The sequence below is a fragment of the Balaenoptera physalus genome (genome assembly GCF_965194825.1).
Source record: "Balaenoptera physalus genome assembly, chromosome: 13".
Taxonomy (NCBI): Eukaryota; Metazoa; Chordata; class Mammalia; order Artiodactyla; family Balaenopteridae; genus Balaenoptera; species Balaenoptera physalus.
The window spans coordinates 47589279-47615128 of NC_138892.1; the positions used below are offsets into that span (position 1 = coordinate 47589279).

The 25850-nt window shown below is 40.2% G+C and overlaps 1 protein-coding gene across 1 annotated transcript in view; it reads right to left on the reverse strand.

The window, feature by feature from the left end:
- KCNMB4 (potassium calcium-activated channel subfamily M regulatory beta subunit 4) overlaps nt 1–25850 on the reverse strand; it is a 68929-nt gene that overhangs the window by 25150 nt on the left and 17929 nt on the right. The window contains exon 2 of the mRNA XM_082422866.1: nt 16309–16436. Within this exon, the coding sequence (XP_082278992.1) occupies nt 16309–16436 (128 nt within the window). The remainder of the gene's footprint in view (nt 1–16308; nt 16437–25850) is intronic.

Consider the following 25850-nt stretch of genomic DNA (forward strand, 5'->3'; position numbering starts at 1 on the left):
TTTGGGTGTGAGACTTTGAAAGAACACTGAAGTGAATTCCATACATATTCTGTAGCATACTGGAGAGGGCACAGCCATCACTGCTTTATTTATTTATTTTTTTAAAGTACAGATTTTGAGACCAACGAGAGCTTTCAATTCTGATGTAATCTCTCTTAATATGGAACCAGACACAAATGTATACAGAAAAGACTCAATTTTGGTAAGATTCCAGATTCACTGTTTTCTTTTTTAAGACTCAAGATATATCATTGGACTTAATGTCTGAAAAGAAAACCAATATATTCCTTTAAAAAACAACTACAGAACCAGTCTCTTATTTAATGAAAGATTATAAGAAATATTTTTCAGAGTAAACAGAAAACAAAAGTAAAAAGCTCTATTAAAAATTAAATTTTTATCAAATAACAAGTCTAGTATTTAGTAATTCATTCAAAGGTCAATAAAATTTCCCTATGGAATTTATTCAAAATATCACTTCCCATATTTAAATGCATGTTTTCCCCCATTTGTATCCTAAGAGGTCTGCCAGTAAATATGAGGTTTTTTTCTTTAGTAATTTGTCTTATTAAAAAAAAAAAGGAAAGCTTAGAAGCCAATAGAACAATTAAATTCAACTTATAAATATATTAAAAGAAATCTGGTTTTAGAGCTTCACAAGTCGAAAACAAATGCAAAGACATAGCCAAAATCAATTACAATTGACCAATTATTTTTCACTGTATTGGTTATAAATGTATTCAGAGACATGTATATAAACATGTAAGTACAACCTCACTTACATGCTTAATCTCACTTCTGTACAATCTCATGTCCATTCCCTCCTTCCCTTCTCCACTAATTCTGCCTTTGCCCAAGCTCTTTTCATCCCTTGTTTAGACTGATGTGATACTTTGCAATTCGCTTAACCTTCCTCCATTTTTGGCTTATATCCAGTCTGTCTTCCATGCAGCCACAAGACTGGTCTCCCTCAAGTACAAATGTGACTTGCTCCTCCAGTGCACACTGAATAAAGTCTAAAACCTCAGCATGCCATAAGAGCACAGCATTATCTCACTCAACCTCTGCCGGTTCATCTATCACTTTTCTCCTAAATGCACTCTCCAAGAATATGTAGCTCCTTACATTTCTTTCAGTCGCCTATAACATTCCAAATCTTAATGCCTTATTTTCCCTGAAATCCCTTTCCTTAGGCTTCATTTATCTGGGAAATTCCTACTGATTAAAAAAAAAACAAAACAACAACAACAGCTCAAACTTTTCTCTATGAAGGCTTTTCTCTCTCCACTCCTTATCTCCATTCAAGTAGGTCCAGGCACTATACTCGTGTGTGTGTGTGTGTGTGTGTGTGTGTGTGTGTGTGTGTGTGTGTGTGTGTGTGTGTGTGCAATTATGGCACTTACTAAGTTACATTCCAATTGTTTATTTACATGTTGGTCTTTCATAGTAGTCAGTGAGTTCCTTGAAGACAGTAACCAAGTCTTATTATCTTTGATCTTTGATCACTGTTGTTTGGTATAAGGCAGGTGATTAATAAATGCTTGTTGAGGGCTTCCCTGGTGGTGCAGTGGTTGAGAATCTGCCTGCCAATGCAGGGGACACGGGTTCGAGCCCTGGTCTGGGAAGATCCCACATGCCGCGGAGCGACTAGGCCCGTGAGCCACAATTGCTGAGCCTGCGCGCCTGGAGCCTGTGCTCCGCAACAAGAGAGACCGCGATAGTGAGAGGCCCGCGCACCGCGATGAACAGTGGCCCCCACTTGCCGCAACTAGAGAAAGCCCTCGCACAGAAACGAAGACCCAACACAGCCATAAATAAATAAATAAATAAATAAAATAAAATAAAATAATAAATGCTTGTTGAATAAACAAAAGAGTAAATGACTGAAAAGGTGGTAATTTTATGGATGAAATCTAGGATACTGAAAAGCGTAACACATGATAGAAGACTGATAATCTATTTGTGGCAGGAAGCTTTTGCAGCCCCTAAAACAGAATTGTTTATTTCAAGGAGAGGAGCTAGGTATTCACGTAAGTGAATTTTCCAAATAATTGAAGTTTAACCTTTCAAGTTGAATAAAAACTAATACAAATATTAAAATATAATTGGTAACATCTTTCTAAAAATGCATTACACATTTCCTTGCCTTTTAAGGAGAGTATATTGAACCAAATTTAACTTTTTTGATGACTCAGTGTCATCATTATGAAACTCAGTTACTGTTGAGGTAGGAGGACTGTCTGCTCCTCCACTAAATGGCTCCAGACTGTTAACCATTTGGTTCTTTGCTAATCTTCTTTCTCTCTCACCATTAGGATTTGATCTAGCGTCTTAAGCTGTTGTAATTGTACAAACCTTCAGAATCAGGGAATCACAAAATCGTAAAACTTGAGAACTTAGAAGACTCTTAGAGATCATTTAATCTATCAATCTATCAAATTTTGTAGATGTGAAAACTAAGCCCTAAGTAAGTGAGCATTCCTTTTCTGACTGACTGCTTTTAACCTTCTATTTTAATGGCTTTCAAACTGTGTTCTAAAGAGCATTCTACTCAGCTTTAGCTGGGACCATTATGTTCACCTTTCTCTAAAATGCTAAGGGCAAATTTAAGTTGAAAATATATACTATAGGACCCACATACTCTGAAGGAACTTAAAAATTAGGATATAACTGTTCAGTATCAGAAGTACAATGTATTTATTTTATTTCACAATAAAATCCATTCTTTTTTGTTATTTTTGTGTGTTCCACTGTTTTACTCATCAATCAAATCTCTATTATTTATTCACTCACTCAGCCTCCAATCAGTGAATAACCAGGCTATTCACTGATTAGTTTTTCTACCCCAGTTGTTAGAAATTTACAGAGCAAGGAAAGAAAAGCACATACATTCACTAAGTACTCACTCTTGTGCAGATATGATCCTTTCCAAAACAAAACAAACAAACAAACAAAACCCTTAAGACAGATAACGTTATCCTCATTGTATAGATGAGGAAACCAAGAGCAAGAAGTTCCACAATTTCCCCTAGGTCACATAGTTAGTAAGTGGTAGATGCAAACACAGATGCCTACTGCCACATGGTTGCTGCATTAAGGAATTCATAATCTATAAAAGGAGAAAGATACATATTCAACCAACTCTATAACAGTGTGATAAAATCAACCCTAGCCCTGTAGGAGCTCAGAAGAGGAAGTGACTGATTATACCTGAAAAGGTGAGAGAAAGTTACACAGTGGCCTTTGAGGCAAATCTTATTAACAGTAATAAAAATAGGCAGACGCCTGAGTGGAGAAGGTGCTGCTGCCGCCCCCGTCCCCGCCTCCATCCCGGAGCCCGGAGCCCAGAGCCCGCCACTCTGCGTGGAGCCCACCCATGTCTCCGGTGCGCGTCCCCGTCCCTCCCTCCTCAGCCGCCAGGGCCAGGGTTGAGCGAGACGCTCTGCTGGCATCAGGCAAGCAGGATCACAACAACTCATTTTTTCCAGTGAAATAATCCATTCATCAAGGGGAAACTGAATCGGAAAGACATCTTGCCAGCTATGTGGTTTGGAATAGATCAAGGGAGACATGGAAGGGATCTCCATTGACATCAGAAGCTGTGATATCAGGACCTCTTGCTCATCTTCATGTAAGAGTTCAACCTACAGATGCTTTACAATCTTACTATTAAAATTACTCCTAGACAGACCTTCAAGATGACGGAGGAGTAATATGTGGAGATCACCTTCCTCCCCACAAATATATCAAAAATATATCTACATGTGGAACAACTCCTACAGAACACCTACTGAACTCTGGCAGAAGACCTCAGACTTCCCAAAAGGCAAGAAATTCCCCACGTACCAGGCCGTGTGGCTGACAGGGTCTTGGTGCTCCGGCCAGCTGTCAGGCCTGAGCCTCTGAGGTGGGAAGCCGAGTTAGGACATTGGACCACCAGAGACCTCCCGGCCCCACATAATATCAATCAGTAAGAGCTCTCTCAGAGATCTCCATCTCAACACTAAGACCCAGATCCACTCAACGACCACCAAGCTCCAGTGCTGGACACCCCGTGCCAAACAACTAGCAAGACGGGAACACAACCCCACCCATTAGCAGAGAGGCTGCCAAAAATCATAAGTTCACAGACACCCCAAAACACACCACCGGACATGGTCCTGCCCAACAGAAAGACAAGATCCAGCCTCAAACACCAGAAAACAGGCACCAGTCCCCTCCACCAGGAAGCCTACACAACCCACTGAACCAACCTTACCCACTGGGGGCAGACACCAAAAACAGGAACTACGAACGTGCAGCCTGCGAAAAGGAGACCCCAAACACAGTAAGTTAAGCAAAATGAGAAGACAGAAAAATACATAGCAGATGAAGGAGCAAGGTAAAAACTCATCAGGCCAAATAAATGAAGAGGAAATAGGCAGTCTACCTGAAAAAGAATTCACAGTAATGATAGTAAAGATGATCCAAAATCTTGGAAATAGAATGGAGAAAATACAAGAAATGTTTAACAAGGACCTAGAAGAACTAAAGAGCAAACATACAATGATGAACAACACAATAAATGAAATTAAAAATTCTCTAGAAGGAATCAATAGCAGAATAACTAAGGCAGAAGAACGGATAAGTGACCTGGAAGATAAAACTGTGGAAATAACTACCACAGAGAAGAATAAAGAAAAAAGAATGAAAAGAATTGAGGACAGTCTCAGAGGCCTCTGGGACAACATTAAATGCACCAACATTAGAATTATAGGGGTCCCAGAAGAAGAAGAGAAAAAGAAAGGGACTGAGAAAATATTTGAAGAGATTATAGTGGAAAACTTCCCTAACATGGGAAAGGAAATTGTCAATCAAGTCCAAGAAGCACAGAGAGTCCCACACAGGATAAATCCAAGGAGAAACATGCCAAGATACATATTAATCAAACTATCAAAAATTAAATACAAAGAAAAAATATTGAAAGCAGCAAGGGAAAAGCAACAAATAACATACAAGGGAATCCCCATAACGTTAACAGCTGATCTTTCAGCAGAAACTCTGCAAGCCAGAAGGGAGTGGCAGGACATATTTAAAGTGATGAAAGGGAAAAACCTACAACCAAGGTTACTCTACCCAGCAAGGATCTCATTCAGATTTGACGGAGAAATTAAAACCTTTACAGACAAGCTAAAGCTAAGAGAATTCAGCACAAGCAAACCAGCTTTACAACAAATGCTAAAAGAACTTCTCTAGGCAGGAAACACAAGAGAAGGCAAAGACCTACAATAACAAACCCAAAACAACTAAGAAAATGGTAATAGGAACATACATATCGATAATTACCTTAAATGTAAATGGAATAAATGCTCCAACCAAAAGACATAGACTGGCTGAATGGACACAAAAACAAGACCCATATATATGCTGTCTACAAGAGACCCACTTCAGACCTAGGGACACATACAGACTGAAAGTGAGGGGATGGAAAAGATATTCCATGCAAATGGAAATCAAAAGACAGCTGGAGTAGCAATTCTCATATCAGACAAAATAGACTTTAAAATAAAGACTATTACAAGAGACAAAGAAGGACACTACATAATGATCAAGGGATCAATCCAAGAAAAAGATATAACAATTGTAAATACTTATGCACCCAATATATGAGCACCTCAATACATAAGGCAAATGCTAACAGCCATAAAAGGGGAAATCGACAGTAACACAATCATAGTAGGGGACTTTAACACCCCACTTTCACCAATGGATAGATCAACCAAAATGAAAGCAAATAAGGAAACACAAGCTTTAAATGACACATTAAACAAGATGGATTTAATTGATATTTATAGGACATTCCAGCCAAAAACAACAGAATACACTTTCTTCTCAAGTGCTCATGGAACATTCTGCAGGATAGATCATATCTTGGGTCACAAATCAAGCCTTGGTAAATTTAAGAAAATTGAAATCGTATCAAGTATCTTTTCCAACCACAACACTATGAGACTACATATCAATTACAGAAAAAAAACTGTAAAAAATACAAACACATGTAGGCTAAACAATACGCTACTAAATAACCAAGAGGTCACTGAAGAAATCAAAAAATACCTGGAAACAAATGACAATGAAAACACGACGACCCAAAACCTATGGAATGCAGCAAAAGCAGCTCTAAGAGGGAAGTTTATAGCAATACAATCCTACCTCAAGAAACAAGAAACATCTCAAATAAACAACCTAACCTTACACGTAAAGCAATTAGAGAAAGAAGAACAAAAAACCCCCAAAGTTAGCAGAAGGAAAGAAATCATAAAGATCAGATCAGAAATAAATGAAAAAGAAATGAAGGAAACGATAGCAAACATCAATAAAACTAAAAGCTGGTTCTTTGAGAAGATAAGCAAAATTGATAAACCATTAGCCAGACTCATAAAGAAGAAAAGGGAGAAGACTCAAATCAACAGAATTAGAAATGAAAAAGGAGAAGTAACAACTGACACAGAAGAAATACAAAGGGTCATGAGTGATTACTACAAGCAACTATACGCCAATAAAATGGACAACCTGGAAGAAATGGACAAATTCTTAGAAATGCACAACCTGCTGAGACTGAACCAGGAAGAAATAGAAAATATAAACAGACCAATCACAAGCACTGAAATTGAGACTGTGATTAAAAATCTTCCAACAAACAAAAGCCCAGGACCAGATGGCTTCACAGGCGAATTCTATCAAACATTTAGAGAAGAGCTAACACCTATCCTTCTCAAACTCTTCCAAAATATAGCAGAGGGAGGAACACTCCCAAACTCATTCTATGAGGCCACCATCGCCCTGATACCAAAACCAGACAAAGATGTCACAAAGAAAGAAAACTACATGCCAATACCACTGATGAACATAGATGCAAAACTCCTCAACAAAATACTAGCAAACAGAATCCAACAGCACATTAAAAGGATCATACCCCATGATCAAGTGGGATTTACCCCAGGAATGCAAGGAGTTTTCAATATACACAAATCAATCAATGTGATACATCACATTAACAAATTGAAGGATAAAAACCGTATGATCATCTCAAGAGATGCAGAAAAAGCTTTTGACAAAATTCAACACCCATTTATGATAAAAACTCTCCAGAAAGTAGGCATAGAGGGAACTTACCTCAACATAATAAAGGCCATATATGACAAACGCACAGCCAACATTGTTCTCAATGGTGAAAAACTGAAACCATTTCCACTAAGATCAGGAACAAGACAAAGTTGCCCACACTCACCCCTATTATTCAACATAGTTTTGGAAGTTTTAGCCACAGCAATCAGAGAAGAAAAAGGAATACAAATTGGAAAGAAGAAGTAAAACTGTCACTGTTTGCAGATGACATGATACTGTACATAGAGAATCCTAAAGATGCTACCAGAAAACTACTAGAGCTAATCAATGAATCTGGTAAAGTAGCAGGTACAAAATTAATGCACAGAAATGTCTTGCATTCCTATACACTAACGATGAAAAATCTGAAAGAGAAATTAAGGAAACACTCCCATTTACCACTGCAACAAAAAGAATAAAATACCTAGGAATAAACCTACCTAAGGAGACAAAAGACCTGCATGCAGAAAACTATAAGACACTGATGAAAGAAATTAAAGATGATACAAACAGATGGAGAGATATACCATGTTCTTGGATTGGAAGAATCAACATTGTGAAAATGACTATACTACCCAAAGCAATCTACAGATTCAGTGCAATCCCTATCAAACTACCAATGGCATTTTTCACAGAACTAGAACAAAAAAGTTCACAATTTGTATGGAAACACAAAAGACCCCGAATAGCCTAAGCAATCTTGAGAAAGAAAAACGGAGCTGGAGGAATCACGCTCCCAGACTTCAGACTACACTACAAAGCTACAGTAATCAAGACAGTATGGTACTGGCAGAAAAACAGAAATACAGATCAATGGAACAGGATAGAAAGCCCAGAGATAAACTCATGCACATATGGTCACCCTATCTTTGATAAAGGAGGCAAGAATATACAATGGAGAAAAGACAGCCTCTTCAATAAGTGGTGCTTGGAAAACGGGATAGCTACATGGAAAAGAATGAAATTAGAACACTCCCTAACACCATACACAAAAATAAACTCAAAATGGATTAAAGACCTAAACGTAAGGACAGACACTATAAAACTCTTAGAGGAAAACATAGGCAGAACACTCTATGACATAAATCACAGCAAGATCCTTTTTGACCCATCTCCTAGAGAAATGGAAATAAAAACAAAAATAAACAACTGGGACCCAATGAAACTTAAAAGCTTTTGCACAGCAAAGGAAAACATAAGACGAAAAGACAACCCTCAGAATGGGAGAAAATATTTGCAAATGAAGCAACTGACAAAGGATTAATCTCCAAAACATACAAGCCGCTCGTGCAGCTCAATATCAAAAAAACAAACAACCCAATCCAAAAATGGGTAGAACACCAAAATAGACATTTCTCCCAAGGAGATATACAGATCGCCAACAAACACATGAAAGGATGCTCAACATCACTAATCTTTAGAGAATTGCAAATCAGAACTACAATGAGGTATCACGTCACACCAGTCAGAATGGCCATCATCAAAAAATCTACAAACAATAAATGCTGGAGAGGGTGTGGAGAAAAGGGAACCCTCATACACTGTTGGTGGGAATGTAAATTGATACAGCCACTAAGGAGAACAGTATGGAGGTTCCTTAAAAAACTAAAAACAGAACTACCATATGACCCAGCAATCCCACTATTGGGCATATACCCTGAGAAAACCATAACTCAAAAAGAGTCATGTACCACAATGTTCATTGCAGCACTATTTACAATAGCCAGGACATGGAAGCAACCTAAGTGTCCATCGACAGATGAATGGATAAAGAAGATGTGGCATCTATATACAATGGAATATTACTCAGCCATAAAAAGAAACGAAACTGAGTTTTTTGTAGTGAGGTGGATGGACCTAGAGTCTGTCATACAGAGTGAAGCAAGTCAGAAAGAGAAAAACAAATACCATATGCTAACACATATACATGGAATTAAGAAAAAAAAAGAAAAATTGGTTTGATGAACCTAGGGGTAGGACAGAAATAAAGACGCTGACGTAGAGAATGGACTTGAGGACAGGGGGAGGGGGAAGGGTAAGCTGGGACGAAGTGAGAGAGTGGCATGGACATATATATACTACCAAATGTAAAATAGATAGCTAGTGGGAAGCAGCCGCATAGCACAGGGAGATCAGCTTGGGGCTTTGTGACTACCTAGAGGGTTGGGATAGGGAGGGTGGGAGGGAGATGCAAGAGGGAGGGGTATGGGGATATATGTATATGTATAGCTGATTCACTTTGTTATACAGCAGAAACGAACACAACAATGTACAGCAATTATACTCCAATAAAGATGTTTAAAAAAAAGTGTAATAAAAATAATAATAGTAAAAACTTTTCTAGGAATTAGTATGGGTAGGCACATGTCATCTCATTGATAACGTCACAATAACCTTATTATTTCTCCCTCTACAAAGGGAATGGACGCACAGGTAGGTCGGAGTAACATACCCAAGACTACCCATGCTAGAAAGTGGCTAGTTCCAGCATTCCTTCTAGAACCACCATAGTGTGCTAATTCCTAGAAGTGGGAAAAGGTGAAGGAAGAGGAGACAGGGCAAAGGCATGGATATGCATGTGAAACACAGAGTAATCTGAGGTGACTGGAGCAGCTGATATAAAACTGAAAATGTTTAAATCAGGTCATGTCACCACTCCCCATCACTGGCTGCTCACTGAGTTTAAGAGAAATATAAACCCTGCCTACTCTCTCTAGAGTCAACACTCACCACTCTCCTTCTCTCTTACAGCTCCTCCGTCACATAGGCCTTTCAGTTCCTAAAACTCACCAACCTCTTTCTTGCCTCAGAACCTTTGCACATGGTTGTGTCTCATTCTGAAATACTGTTCCCCTCACTTTTCACCTAGCTAACTCTTGACCATCTTCTGGTCTCTACCTAATTATGATTTACTCATACAGGCCTTCAAAATTCCCCACCTTGTCATAATATCTCATAGCAGCACCCCTGGCTTTTCCTTCATAGCATTTACCCCACTTTGTAATTATCTGTCTAATGGTATGATGACAGACTGTAAGCTCCATGAAGGCATGGATCACATCTGGTTTGTTTCTTTTTTTTCACCTGATGGACACATGATTAAACAGCAGAAGTTGAACCTAGAATTGGAAGGGCATAGTCTTTATCCAATGAACAATAAGAAGGCAGAAAAATGTAATCAAGGATTGTGACAAAATCAAATATAGACTTAAATAAAGTACAACAAAACCTAGTGTAGTGTAGGTGATGGATGAGAGAAAGGCCAAGTCTAAAAGACCAGTTGAGGGTCACTTCAACTATCTAGATGAGAAACAGTGAGGGCCTCAACCAAGGGAATGAATTCAAGACCTCACAGGTGGTGTGACTGAATTGGTTCATTTGACGGGGTGTGTGTGTGTGTGTGTGTGTGTGTGTGTGTGTGTGTGTGTGTGTGTGTGTGTGTGTGTGTGTAAGCCTGCTCTGTGCCCTCTGTGAACTACTATCCACTCAGGACGATAAAATAAAGTATTAAAAAGCAGACCCGTATAGAAAGAGACGACGCTCTCCATAAGAGGAAAAGTTCAAAAAATAAAGATCGATCACTCTTCCTTGTCCTTGGATCCAAAGGGAATTAAGGAATGAGTAACCATTTTCCAGGGACACGCCCTCTTCAAGGGGAAGCTGGTGAAGGCAAAGATGAGGGAGGAGAATTGTATGGACAGACTGAGACTACAGAGACACTTTCTAGCAATGGAATGGGGCTTTCAAAACAAACTTGGTAAGGGGGCATCACTCAGGTTTTGCTGAGAAAGGATAAGCCAAGAAAAGGCTAAGAGAAAAAAATGGTATAGGGAGGGTAAGTGTGACCTTACCTAAAGTGTGACCTTAGCAAAAAGTGTAAAATACAAATCTACACATTGTATGGAGATTGTGAGCCTTGAGGTTGAAGGAGACAACGAGCTGAAAGGGTGTAGAGGAAGATCATGAATGGAGGCAGCCCGGGACAGCTTCCACTGAGCCCTGGGCGTGAAGCCACCCCAGCAGCACCTCCTTGGTGCTCCTTGTCCTTCTTGGGTGCAGAAGGAGGGGGCGACTGCATAGGGACTGTCCTGCCGTGGCAGGCATGGCTGCTGGCCGTTGCTCTGGCCGCCGCAGATTCTATTCCTGAGTACATCTCACCTAAATAAGGCTTCAACAATGGAAAGCTAAGACTTCAATCATCTTTGTCTTAGATTTTTAAAATAACACCCTTTTCTTGAAAATGGAAACTTCTTGGTACCTCTTCTCCCTAATTTCCCGAATTTGAGTGAAATCTAAAGGTTACTTTAAATATAAAGTTCATCTGATCAAGAGCATCTGGGAGTCTCTACAGTAAGTCTATTTTTATTTCATATTTAGCAGTAGTAAAAAGTGTACTAAGAGTAGATGGCACCAAGGAGCTGCCATTTTTCACACCTACAACCAGCATTCTTGTTTCCTCTTGCAAATGTCACAGTAAAAGAGCCAAAACTCCAAAGTTCTGTTTTCCCAAAGTCACTTAAAAAATTATGTCTTGAGTGCTTCTGAGTTGTGACAGGCCACCCCCACTTCTATCTACACCCCGACAGTCTGAAAATGGGACCGCCAGATGATGGATAAGGAATGGGTATCCGTTCTGAAGGAGGAACGGTGGGCTTCAAAGTGCTGCTACTAAAGTTAATACAATTGATGCATCATGCAGGGTGAGCTCTTTGCAGAGAGTTCTCACTATTCCAGGGAATGGTCCTGCTTGGTTGGGCTCTGAAGGTAAGCCAGAGTTCACGCCCTAAGAGGAGGCCAAATGGGGTTGCCAGCCTTTAGAAAACTCGGTGCCTGAGTGGCGAGTGAGGGGAAGTTAAGAAGATGACCAGCAGCTGGGCAGGACAGCCCGTGGGAGGGGGCACCTGTCTGCTTCCACCCGCAAGCTAAGGTCATGGATGCTCGGAAACCAGCTTCTGGTCCAGCGCTTGGAAGCGTAAAGGCTCACCTGGTTCAGACAGTGGTGGGTTCAGCATCAAACTGTCCTGACTGCTGGTGCCCATTTCCTGCTGCTGTGCTCCCACCTCACAGAAAAACACGTCCCCACTTAACCTTTTTATTTCATCTTATCTTGTTTTCTTCAGGGCGTGTTCCCTTTTTGCCTTATTTACTCTCTGTAGTCAATGTTTCCTTCTTCCTCAGCAGTTTTAGTCCATACCTGGCTCATTGCTCTGTATTCATTCCTGTTTCCCTCTCAGTTGCTCATCTCCTCCCCCAAATTCTTTTGCCAGTCATGGCAAACTTCTTGAAAAAGGAGTCTGCACTTCGTAAAGCCTTCACAGTCTCACCTCAGGCTAATACAAAATGATTTCAAACCCTGTGCTTTAAGACAGTACCTAAACCGTGTTCACAAAGATCACTCACACGCTCCTAATTGCCACAGCTGATGACTTCTCAGTAGTCTGTCTTGATTACCGCTTTCCCCTTAAAACACTCCCCCTTCCAAGTCTTTTCACTTTCCTCTCAACATCTGGCCACTCTTTCTCCATCTCTTCCCCTCATACCGTCAACACAGAGGATCCCACGATTCTCTCAACATTTCTCTCCTCACTCCAGTATGCATTATGCATTCTTTCTCCTTGCTTCAGCTACAGCTTGTGTGCCAGTGATTCCCAGATTCATATAACACTGACCCTGACCTCTTGCTCCTGAACTAAAAGCTTGTACTTCTACCTCTTTCTTTTGGATATCTTACGAGACCCTCAAATTCAACAGTCAGAGCTAGACTCTCCTCACACTCAGTCAAATGTGGTACCTCCCTTTTCCTCATCACGTGGTCATCAAGTTCTGGTGATTGTAACTCCAAATGTCTTTCTGATGTACCCCTCCGTGAGCTACTTCCATTACCTCTACTCTCGTCTAGGCCCTCAAACTGCTTTAACGGGACAAGAAGATGGTTAATAGAAGGAGCTTTGGGAATCAGACTAGCTGGATTCTGGGTTTTTTTCACTTAAAGACTTCAGATGGAGTCTTTAAGACTCAGTTTTCTCACTTGTCAAGTGTCTTGGTTTCAGAATTTAGAACTATTATAAGAAATTTGGTGATCTAACCAAAATGTTATTCACAAAGGTTGGCCCATGGTAGCCACTCAAAATGTTATGTTTTTCACTCAGTACTCTCCTTACTTCCTCCCATCTCTGAGTTGGAGCTCCTGCCTTTAGCCCATCTCTCCTCTCCAATACACATTCAACTCTCACACCAATTACTTTCTAAATCAGAGATCTACTCATGTCAGTCTTTGGTTCAAAAAAAAAAACAAAACAAAAAACTTTTCACAAATTTTCATTGCCCATATGACAAAGACCATCTCCTTAGTTTGGCATTTTTGACCCTTTAGAAATCTAACCCCAAGCTACCTTTCCAGCTTACAGATTCACCACTCCTTATTACATAACCTATTACCTAATGTACCTTACATTGTCAAGCTTGGTTTCTTTATCGCAGCCACCCTATCTTCAAGGTCTTCCTCCCTTTCATTTCTAGCTGATGAAGTCATACTTATATTTGCATAAGCATCTGTTTCCCCCAATAAAGTCTAATTCCTTGGAAGCAAAGAACCTGCCTTATTATTCTGACACATTGCATTCATTGATACATTCATTCACCAAACATTTTTAAACTGAGAACCAGGCACTGTGCGAAGTGCTACGGATCCAAAGCCAAAGAAGATATAGCCCACACCATTAACCAGTAGACAGTCTGGTTGGGAAGATCGGCATACAAACAATTCCAGTAGAGGGTGACAGGTGAGAGGATAGAGCAGTGGCTCTCGATCCTGGTCGTATATTAGAATCCCTGGAACCAATTTTTTAATCAGTTTGAAAGAATGCTAATGCCTAGGTTCAACCACCAAAAATTCTAATTTAATTGGTCTGTGATGCGTTTTTTTAAAAGCTCTTCTGGTATAGTTACGATAGTGAGGATTGCAAACCTCTGAGAAAGAGCTCTATACACAACATGGGAGATATACCTTATAGCTGGCACTTTTGGTTGTTCCACAAATTCTGCCCCCTTCCGTACAACCTTCCTCCACATGATTTAGGAGACATTGCCTTATCCCCATCTCAGAGGTAGATTCTAACTGGTCTTTCTTGTGATTGGTTTAGGTGTAGGCAAGGACACCTGAGGGAAGGCTGGCTGTGGGAAGTTGGGAAAAGGTTTCCTAATCTTAAGAAATATATACCAGTAGAGATAGGTTTCTTTCTGCCTTTGGACACTGCTGTGCCTGGCTGTGACATCTGGAACCACAGCAACCATACTGTATCCATGAGGGGAGCCACCGGAACGTAAAACTGAGATCTAGAAAGGAGCAGCATTCTTGATGACACTGTCAAGTCATTGTATCAAACTACCCTACTATTGGTCCACCTGTGCATTTTTGGATGTGTGAAATAATAAATTTCCTAATTGTTTATGCTATTTTGAGTCAGTTTTCTGTTGACCTGCAGCAGATGGTATCCTAACTGATATACAAATAAACCAGACTTGAAGATCAAGGAAAGCAGTCCAGAGAAGGTGATAATCAGAGGAGAGTCTTCAGCAAGGCAGTCAAGAAGCAGGAGAAGCAAATAAATAGGGATGGATATAAAAGTATAAGATATTCTTGGAACTTCCTATAGTTCAGAATGGCTATTGCAAATAATATGAGTATGGAGATGAAGCTGGAGAGGAGGGAGTCTGGGGCGAGAACTTGAGGAGGCCTGTATGCTGTGAACTAGATTAAATATGGCCACAAAACCGTTGCCACTTCTTCTATCAAGAAGCAGAGTCTATTTCAATACCCCATGAATCTGGCTGGCTTCATGACTTGCTTCGACCAATAGAACATATCAAAAGGGATGTGACGTGAGTTCCAGAGCTAAGGCCTGGCTCTCTTTATACGCTGTCCTGAGGCTGCCATATTGGAAGGAAGGCAATCTAGCCTGCTGGCAGATGAGATGCCAGGTGGAGAACGGAGGTGCCTCAGCTGAGCCAGCACCAAGTGCTGGGCATGTGAGGGAAGGTCCATGCCATCGAGGACCATGCAGCTAGACCAGCCATCATGTGAAGAACCAGCAGATGAACTTCCCAGCCAACCCACAGGATCTAAGAAATAGTAAATCACCGTCGCAGTAGGCCACTAGATTTGGGGTGGCTTGTTACACAACAACAGATACCCGATACATAGGCCATGCCAAGATGTTTGGACTTTACTCTGAAAACTATGAGGAGTAACCTGATTAGACTCATGTTTTAGAAAGATCTCCTTGGCAGCAACGTGGAGAATGTCTTGGAGGTGGGTGCAGGGCAGAGGTAGAAGGACTGGTTAGAAGACTATTGTGTTAATAGGGCTGAGAAATACTATGAATCTGAACTAAAACAGTGGCAGAGGGAAGGCAGAGAAGAGTTAATATAGGGGTAAAATCAACAGGATGGTGAATATAGGTTATAGAGTGTAAAGGAGAAAATGAGTTAAGAATTACTCAAAGTTTCTGGACTCTGTAAACGAGGCGACGATAGCGCCATTCACTAAGAGAGGGAACTATGGGAGGAAGAGAAAGTCTGACCTAACTTTGGAACACCCAAGTGGAGATGTACAGCAAGGAGTTGGGAATACTCAATACGCAATAAATGTTTGATGAACAAATTACTATGGTTAATCTGGTTGGGAACTGAAGTATTCATTGCTATATGGCATAACTTGAGTTCTCTCTAAGACAAGTAAAGTTATAATGGTGTGAACTCATTTTATGGATACTTGGTCAGAACAGAAAGGAAAAAGAAAGATAAGATTTGATGTAGCCCAAAATGCTGATAAATCTGCACATTGTTCAGTTTGTGTGCATTGATCTATAATTCTCAGGGAACATTCCTAGTATACAATGTTCTTACCTAAAGGCACTTTCTTAGTGTATCCAGAGGGTAGACTCTATGATACAGGTTCTCTCTTTTTTTTGGCTGGCAGAGTCTTTACATGCCACCCAACCTGTAGAATAAGAAGGGGCTTCCCTAACTACATGTTAGAAAGAGTTGAGACTATCTCCACGTTGTATGTTTTGCCAAATGAGCCCACTCTATGATTTACTAATATAATAAACTACAGAGGCTACAAACAACTTTAATATGCACATGTAAATATTGGCTTACCTTTGAAATTGATTAAAATAGCAAGTAAATGGCTGGGAACCAATCTCATCTTTCCAGTACTGTTGCCAATTCATGACACTTTCCAAGTTCTTCTGATTTTCTCTCTTACAGGGAGGGATATAGGAGCACTAACAAAACAGAACACAGAAAGTAAACCTATTATTCTATAGAATATTGAAATATAGTCCTTTTTAATAGACAGATGGCATTATGCTGATGGTAAATCTAATTCTGACGTACTTAATTTTTAATTTAACCAAACTGAAATTCCAAAACTATATTTCAAGTTTTGAATTTGGCGCAATTACAGAAAGTATTCCGATAACAAAAATACAGCCAAAAATAACTTTCAGTCATTACAGTATAAAGATACTTTATAAACAATTAGTTACAATTTAGTAGTGAATTTAAAGCGTTATACTCTGTCTTTGAGGGCCTGCCAATCAACAAAGGGAGGTAACACAAAACTTAATTTTTATCCCCAATCTCTAATAAACCTTGATATTTTCTTCTTCCACTTTTAACTAACAAATCAAGCACACAGCTCTCCTCAGATACTGCTCTCAACTGCTGAAACTCCAGTTTTCTTTTCTTACATTTTCTTGGACAACAAAATCAACAGAAAAGTTCCTCTAAAGTACATGATCAATGCATTTTGCTAACTGATGCCCTTTTCTAGCCATGTCTCTGACAAAGTAGTTCTCTCAGAAGGGACTTTATTACTCTAAGCAATATAGACTCAGCAGAATTAGAAAATTGCTCTTAACCTTAGATGTTAAAATTAACCCTTAGCATTCTAATCCATTTTCTACATTTCAGTCTTTTATCATGATGATGATCAAGATGAAGATGATGTCAGCTTACAGTTGTTGAGTGTTTACTAGGCAAGACACTGTAATAAGTGCTTAACAGGCCTGACTTCCTGTACTTCCTACAACAATCCTATACTGATCCCCATCCTACAGATGAGGATACTGAGATTTCTGTCAGCTCTACAGTTGGAACTAGAGTCTGGTGATTCATCACATTTTACTCTCCGATGTTTTTACAAAGGTGTTCAGTATTAAGGAGCAGGAAAAAATCCATTAGCTCTAGAGTATAATTTGAGTTGCATTATTTTATAGCATATAATTTGTCAATGCCTTATCACTATTTTCTGGTAAAATACAAACTTTTTAGTACGATGTATAAAGCTCTCCATGAGGTCCCTGCCCTGTCCTCATCCTCACTTGAGCCTGGGATGCAGACGTACAGAAAGACTTGCTCCCAAATCTGCCACATGGAATCACACAGTATCATACTTGTCTGTTTTATGTCAGCCTCTCCAATTTGTTGGCAAGTTGGGACAAGGGCTATTTTTTTCTCTTCTGTCTTTAAACTTAGGACTATACCTGATAACAGTGAAGTTTCAAAAATGTTGGTAAAATTAATTAATAATAACACACTTAGATACATCTTATTCAAGATGATGAAGCTATTTTCACAGTGGTTAAACATTTAAAAAAATATATAAACATTTTAAATTTTAGTAAATTTGCTTATTTTTGTTATATGTAACAAATTCACATGTCATGCAAATATCGTCTCAATGCTTGAATCACTGCACATTTATCTTCTGCATATATAGTTTCACTTCTACTAATAACAATAGTATAAAGCTAAAAAGTTTTGTGAAATTATGAATTCTGAGTTCTTCAAAGCAATAGTTGGGCTTAGAAGCAATGGAGACCATTAGATAGGGCTCCAGTCCTATTTTTTGTTACATGTTTAGACTTGAGTAAATCACTTTCTTTTTCTGGATTTCATTTTTTCTAATCTGTTAAATCTCCAAAATAATTTCGATCTCTACATCTCTATGATTCTCTTCTTGGAGATACAAGCAAGAAAGGACCCAGCAGAAGGCAGGACTACAAACACCATTGCAGTGTTTTTCCCAAAAGAGATCCTGCCCACTGGGGAGATGGCTGGGAAGCTTGATGAAACCACCATTCCAGCCAGCAAGAAGGACGAGTGTGGCAGGTCTTTACCTGGGGACCTGTATTTTGCATTAGGAAAATGTTCATAAGGGGCCTCTGGTTTTCCTATTGTTTATTTCCTATAATGTGCTGGACATTTCCTTTCCTTCTGCTAAAAATTCTTTTTCTATATCATGGTCAACTAGTTTGTAAAGTGAGAGTAGGCACCAAATGACTGTGCTCTTCGTAGAACGGAGAAATTTCTAGATTTGGAGGCAGAAGCCGTGAGGTATGAAACCCAAAAAATTCATCAGAGCTCTTTTTTGCAATGGGCATACTCAACACAAGAGGTATACTAGACATTTTAGGGAATAACAACGAATAACCAAATGTAATTAAAGCAGATTTTACAATTTTGCAAGTTAACTCAGCCTGAATTCTTTACTATTCAGTTTTGGTGGGGGTGGAAGGAAGAAATGGATTTAAAAGAAACGTCTCTACTGAATGACACTCTATGATCTGACCAGGAGAATCACACCTACGTGTTTCTGAAAAAGTCAAACAAAAACTTTCACTGAGTTTGTAAAGTTTTGTATTAGGTATGTTGTGATTTTATGTGGGATAAAAGAAATGTTTCCTGCCTTTAGGAAACTTTGAGCTGGTATGGATGGATTTTTGGAAGCAAAGTACTCTTTCACGTTGGGGAAAATAACCTGTGATCAAAATTCAAGTATTTTTTCCATGGACTGCATTCTTTCCAAAGAGTATCATAGATTAAATAATGAGCTTACAATACTCCAGCAACTTCTAAAGCTCACATCGTTTTGAAAGGAAAATTGTTAAAAGGCTAAACTTTAGGCTCTTAAAAATCATTACTGTTTATTTTGTTATACCACGATTGTCCATTTAGTCGGTCTTTAAAATTTCTGTGAAGCCTAACTCAGATTCTCCCTAGATTCCTTCTCAATTTTATTTAGTGGATCAGTGTAGATTGTTAGAATTTTTTTTAAAAAAAGCTATAAATGAGAATTCAAAGCAGTGTTCTAGAAAAAAGAATTCGAAAATCAGTCAATAGAGACCTTCCTTTCTAGGTTGTTCAAGTCTGATGGTTTTCCATGCACCAAAATGCTCCTTCATGAATCTCTCTCCTTTGGGGGAGGGGCAAAAATAACAATGTATGTCATATCATCATCATCATCATCATCATTACTATCATCATGTGGCTAACATTTATTCACTATATGTCAAGCATCTCATTAATCCAAATCTCATTTAATTCAAATGAGCAAATATTATAATCACCCCCTTTTTACAGATGAGGAAACTGAGGGACAGAGGGGTTTAAGAAACTTTCCTTAGGTTACAATGGCAAATGGAATAGCTGGGATTCCAACTGCAGAGGATTCTTAACCATTGCACCACACTACCTCCCTTTAGGGTGTCCCAGTTTTCTCTCTTTAGAGCCCCCTGATTTGGAGGTAAGGGAGATGTCCCGACTTCTGCACCCCTCTCTTGGAGAAATAGTATAACGTTTCTTTGGGAATGGAATGGGTGTAGTTTTCCTGAGGACTGGTGGGCTGAGGCCATCTGTTGCAGACCTTTGTTTTTCCAATATACTCCCAGAGAAATGCATTGTAAGTCCTTGCTTGTTCCCTTCTGTCTCAATTTGGCTTCAGGGTTGGTTTTTGGTGCCACCGATGTAATTTCACTTCGGTGCATTTATAGACACAATGTGTTTGGTCATGGAGGACAATGAGCACTCCCTTGGAGAAACTTTTTCATACAGTTCTGACCTTTCTTTTTTTTCATTTGCAAAGGCAGCATTTCCCAACTTCTACTATCATTATCGCCCAAATAACCTTCACTAGAGGCTGTGTCATTTGCTGCCTAAACTTGCATGAAATCACTTTCTTTAAAAAGTCAGGAGAAAAAGAAGCATGTGAAAAAATATATTTGTTTAGTGCCTACCTTTTAGAAAGAAAATTTGACTTTTGCATTCATGAAGGAAGTTGATGGGATCCAGTGGGCTATTCTGAGTATATTAACATAAAGACTTCCAGTGAGTTTATTAAGGGAAAAACTATCATCACTTGATGTGGAATATTTGATTACGTATGTATTATCACTTATTTTCCATTATCTCATTTTAGGGTTTATCAAGATTTGTAACAGTATTCTTTTTCAGCCTACCACAATGAATTTACATTTTAATAGAATACTTCTTGAGTGGGTTCTTTGTGATGTGTCTTGAGGATTGCATTTCAATCATGTTGGCAGAGTAGGCAAAATTCACTTTCTTCCTTTACTGAGTCATTTAAAAAAACCATTGCACAAGACACGTGGTCTATTTAAACACTGGGGGCCGGGTTCTATGATAGGCATTACCTAAGAAAGAGAATTGAAGAAACTTTTTGGTTCCAGTTTCTTTCTTGACTTGACTTGGTTAGGGAGGGTAGTACTGAAAGATATAATACTGGAATGGGTTTAGTGGATTCGATACTTTCCAAAGTAAATTATTGGTTAGAAAATGAATTCTTAAAACATTATCTACTGGAACACAGGTTTGATTATATTTTATACCATAATCCTCCATTTTCTGATATCCTGTAAGACATCCCTGTGTCAGCTATGATTTATAATATTAATGACATTTCTGACAATATAAACATATAATCAGAAAAGCACTAAAAATGAAAAAGAAAAAAGGGGAGTTCCCTGGTGGTCTAGTGGTTAGGATTTGGCACTTTCACAGCCGGGGCCCGGGTTTAATCCCTGGTTGGGGAACTAAGAGCCTGCAAGCCGCACAGCCAAAAAGAAAGAAAAAGAAAAAGAAAAAAAAGAAAAGCACTGTGGAATAAAAAGTATAACTGAATCATTTATAAACCACACACTATTTCACATGCCTCATGACTTCATTAATTGTGTGCAAACATGCATGTGTGCACACACACACATGCATTCCTTATGAATGTAGGTTAACTGAACAAACATGAAATTATATGTCGGCTAAAAAATTCTAGGGCAGGTGGTTCCAGAATGTACACCCGTATCTGAAAGCTAAATGGAAATACTCTTATGGAAGAATTTGGAGGTCAAATACATGGCTTAGAAAATGTGAAAAGTAAGGCTAACTAAGAATAGGAGATGCTAAATTAGCTCTTCAGAGAGAGCAGGCTGGGCAGGTACAGAGAGGTGCCCAGCCCAGAACAGTGTTCATCAAAGTATGGTCCACAGACCACTGACTGTGTCAAAAAGACCCACCCTCCTGAGACTGATTCAGTAGGACTAGGAACCTGCATTTATTTATTTATTTATTTTTGGCTGTGTAATGGGTCTTTGTTGCTGTCTGTGGGCTTTCTCTAGTTGCGGTGAGCAGGGTCTACTCTTCGTTGCGGTTCGCGGGCTTCTCATTGCGGTGGCTTCTCTTGTTGCGGAGCACGGGCTCTAGGCGTGCGGGCTTCAGTAGTTGTGTCACGTGGGCTCAGTAGTTGTGGCTCGTGGGCTCTAGAGTGCAGGCTCAGTAGTTGTGGCGCACGGGCTTAGCTGCTCCACGGCATGTGGGATCTTCCCGGACCAGGGCTCGAACCCACGTCCCCTGCATTGGCAGGCGGATTCTTAACCACTGCGCCACCAGGGAAGCCCCAATAAAGCATTCTCGATTGCTGAGTACAGGATACAAAGATTAGATGTTACTCCCAACCCCTCTTCTTCCTCCCCTCCCAGGAGCATGTAGTGCAGTAATAGTAGCATATGCACGAAGTGCTTTGTGATTGCGAAAGAGGAAGCGAACATTTTGGCTTCGGGAGGGGAGGGGTGGAATAAGAGAAGGCTTCACAAAAGAGGTGACACGATTGTGTCTTTAAGGCTGAACAGGAGTTTGCTTCTCAGAGAATGGGTTGGGAAGGTGACAGTCCAAGAAGAAGAAATGGAATGTGATGGATGTTCCAGAAAGACTGAATCATCTAATGTGCTTGAAGGAGAGTGGCATGGGAGACGGCATTGGAAAATGCCCAGATTATCTGAACTACTACTCATGCAGAGTTGTTCCTCTGTCCTTGCATGCTCCTGTGAAAAACTGCTCAATACCTCCAGCAGAGTATTCCCACCCACCCCCAACGCTCCTTTAGTTAGAATGTATTACTATGTGTTGGTATTACATCTGCACTTTTGTAATGTAACATTATTCATTTAACTTCTGGATTCAAGTAGACTGCTAAAGTTGGTGATATTATTAAAACTGAGAAAAGTTTGGAACAACATTCCACTTTCAAGAGAAAACAGTTCGTTCAGCTCTAGAGCTGGAAAATAAAAATACAGCGTCTTTGCCAAAAATAGAGGTCGAATCTAAATAGAAGTCAGACCAAAACTAGAGGTTTTAATCTGGAAGAAGCTCAATAGTTATTAAGCATGGCAGTACATGTAAAAATTTGTTCAATGGCTTATGATGATAATTTAAAATCCTCGAGGAGATGGCCAATCCTCTTACGACCACACAGAACACAGAAATAAAACAAAACATCTTAAATGCTCATGCATGCCTTCAGATAGGCTCATAATGTGTGTATATGTGTATATACATATATTTTTAATGAAATATTACAACATCATTTCTGCATGAATGAAACCAACAAGCCCTGTCCATAAGTCCCTAGAACCAGGATTGATAGATGGGGGTGATGAAAAACTGATGCTTCCTATTTGTGGCAGAATGTATTTTCCAAAGATGGCTGCACCAATATCCATCCTATTTTACATGCTCTTACAATGTGACAGTGACACTCCTCTATTCAGGGGTGTGGGTTTCCCTTCCCTAGAACATGGATGAGCCTGTGATTACAGAGAATGTGATGCTATGTGACTTCTAAGGCTAAATCAGAAAAGGGGACATAGCTTCTGCTTGAATCTCTCTCTTCGGAATGCGTGCCCTTGGAATTCTGACACTATGCTGTAAGGAAGCCCAAAGTAGCCCATGCAGAGAGATCACATGGAAAGGCCTGTGTGGAGAGGAACCAAGGCCCCACAGTCAACAGCCAACATCAACTCTCTGATATGAGAGTAAATGAGCCTTCAGATGATTCTAGCCTCCAGCCTTCGAGTATTCTACAAGGACCTCAGACATCATAGGGCAGAGATAAACTGTCCCCATTGTGCCCTGTCTGTACTTATGACCCACAGAATTTGTGAGCATAATAAAAATGATTTCATCCATCAATGATAATTTTTGACAGTGACTAAGAGATCATAGGACCCATAGGACTAAAAATGTGGAAAACCTTTAAGGTTCTCCTTGATCTACATACCGGAAAAAACCTGAGGTTTGATGAAGTGGAGTCCAATGAGTCACCATGATGTTAAGACAGGACTCCTTACCCAGTGCCCAGACCTAAAGCTCCTTGAATGAAGGAGAGGCTGCTTATCCTTGAAAAAGACCTGTGGCAGCACCTCAAGTAATGTCTACTAAAAATCTTCTCCTACCCTTTCCCAAGAGAACATGCAAACATTTACAAGAGTAGCTGTGCAGTGGGGAAAGGGCAGCCATTTAGAGTATTATTGGCCACTGGCTCTGTGCTAACCCTACTCCCTGGGGACACTAAGTATGACTGTGCTCAGAATGTGAGCTCATGGGGTCGGGGAAAATGGAGTTTTGACCTAAGTTGATGTCACAGTGGGTCCAGTGGGGCTTCCCTGGTGGCGCAGTGGTTAAGAATCCGCCTGACAATGCAGGGGACACAGGTTCAATCTCTGGTCCGGGAAGATCCCACATGCCGTGGAGCAACTAAGCCTGTGCGCCACAACTACTGAGCCTGCGCTCCAGAGCCCATGAGCCACAACTACTGAGCCTGTGTGCCACAACTACTGAAGCCCGCACGTCTAGAGCCCGTGCTCTGCAACAAGAGAAGCCACCGCAGTGAGAAGCCCGCGCACCGCAACGAAGAGTAGCCCCCGCTCACCACAACTAGAGAAAGCCCACACGCAGCAATGAAGTCCCAACGCAGCCAAAAATAAATACATTAAATAAATAAATTTAAAAAAAAAAAGGGGTCCAGTGAGTCCATGAACTCTCCTGTGGTTGATATTCTAAATGTATAAATGCAATATACATGCTTCACACTGGTCGTAATTTCTACCTTGACTTCCTTTACCCATGGAGATAAGGCTATTATGGTGGATGACTGAAACTACCTCCTTCCTCCCCAAATAGTAAACCACTACTGCATCCCTAGGGAAGTCACAGAGATTACAGGAGTGGGGATTCCTACCACATTAATGTTTAACTTGCCTATTTGGCTCTTGAAGAAGACATACAAGTCTTGGAGAATGACTGTTCTATTCTATTGTTAAATGAATCAGTGGTAACTCTACTTTCAGTTGCTGTTTCAGATACAGTCTCTTTATTGGAGCAATTAAACTTACCTCCAGAGCCTATTCTATGGTGACTGACCTGGCAAATGCTATCTTCTCCATCCTTGACAGAGAGCACCAGAGAGAGTTTGCTTTTATCTGGCAGAGACAGTGTAGACTCTACTGTCTTACTCAGGTCTACCTCAACTCTCTCTGGACGTCATGCTCTAGTGTGCAGGGACCTTGACCCGTCGCCCTCCCACAGAACATCATACTGTCTGTACATTGATGAGATCATGCTGATCAGAAATCAGGGAGTACAAACTGCCTTAGATTCCTTGGTAAAGTACAGGTGTGCCAGAGGGTGGGAAATGCAGCAGCCTGTTATTTCAGTGATGCTTCTGGGGGTCTCGTGGCACAGGGAATTTCTGGATATCCCCTTCAAAGTGAAAGACAGATTGCTGTACCTTTCATTCCTTAAAACTAAAAAAGAGGCACAATGCTTGATGGATCCTTTATACTTTGGAGGAAACATTTACCCACATTTGGGATTGTTCCTCTGACCCCTTACTGAGTAACCCATTTACCTGCCAGCTTTCAGTGGCAGCCAGAGCAGGAGAACCCGCTCCAGGCACTCCAGGCTACAGAAAGCTCTCTTGATTGACTTCTGTGGCCCAGGGCCTCCAACGGTATCCAAGGGGTCTGTTTCAGATTGGAGGGATAGATGGAGCCTGTAGAGAGCTCTGATAGCATAAATCAAACTCATGCTTTCTTTGACAAATCACTATCCTCCTTTTGAGAAACCCTTGGCTTGTTACTGAATGCCTGAACATGGGACACCCAGTCAGCATGTTATCCATTGTATACTGGGCTATTTGACCCGCTGAGACATATAGGTGGGGTTTTCAGGGCTAAAGCAGGTCCTGCAGGCAAATAAGATTCACAAGAAAATGGCTCGCATTCCCAATGCACCTTCTCTTTTGTACTGCGGCTTTCCCCAACTTGTCCTAATGTGCAGTTGTTAATGTGGGCTTGTTTTTCTCATACCAAGACATACATACCTCCAGGAGTACTCTGCAGTGTGCTAGGGAGTACTTGAAGCCTATGACCAGTTTCGATGGATGAAAAAATTTGAGCTCAGTTTGAGCATAACTTTGAGCAGAACTTCTGATTGCTTATTTCTCTTGAAAGGCATGATGTTGAAGGTTTAGACCTACACTGATTTATGGGCACTAGATAACAAAT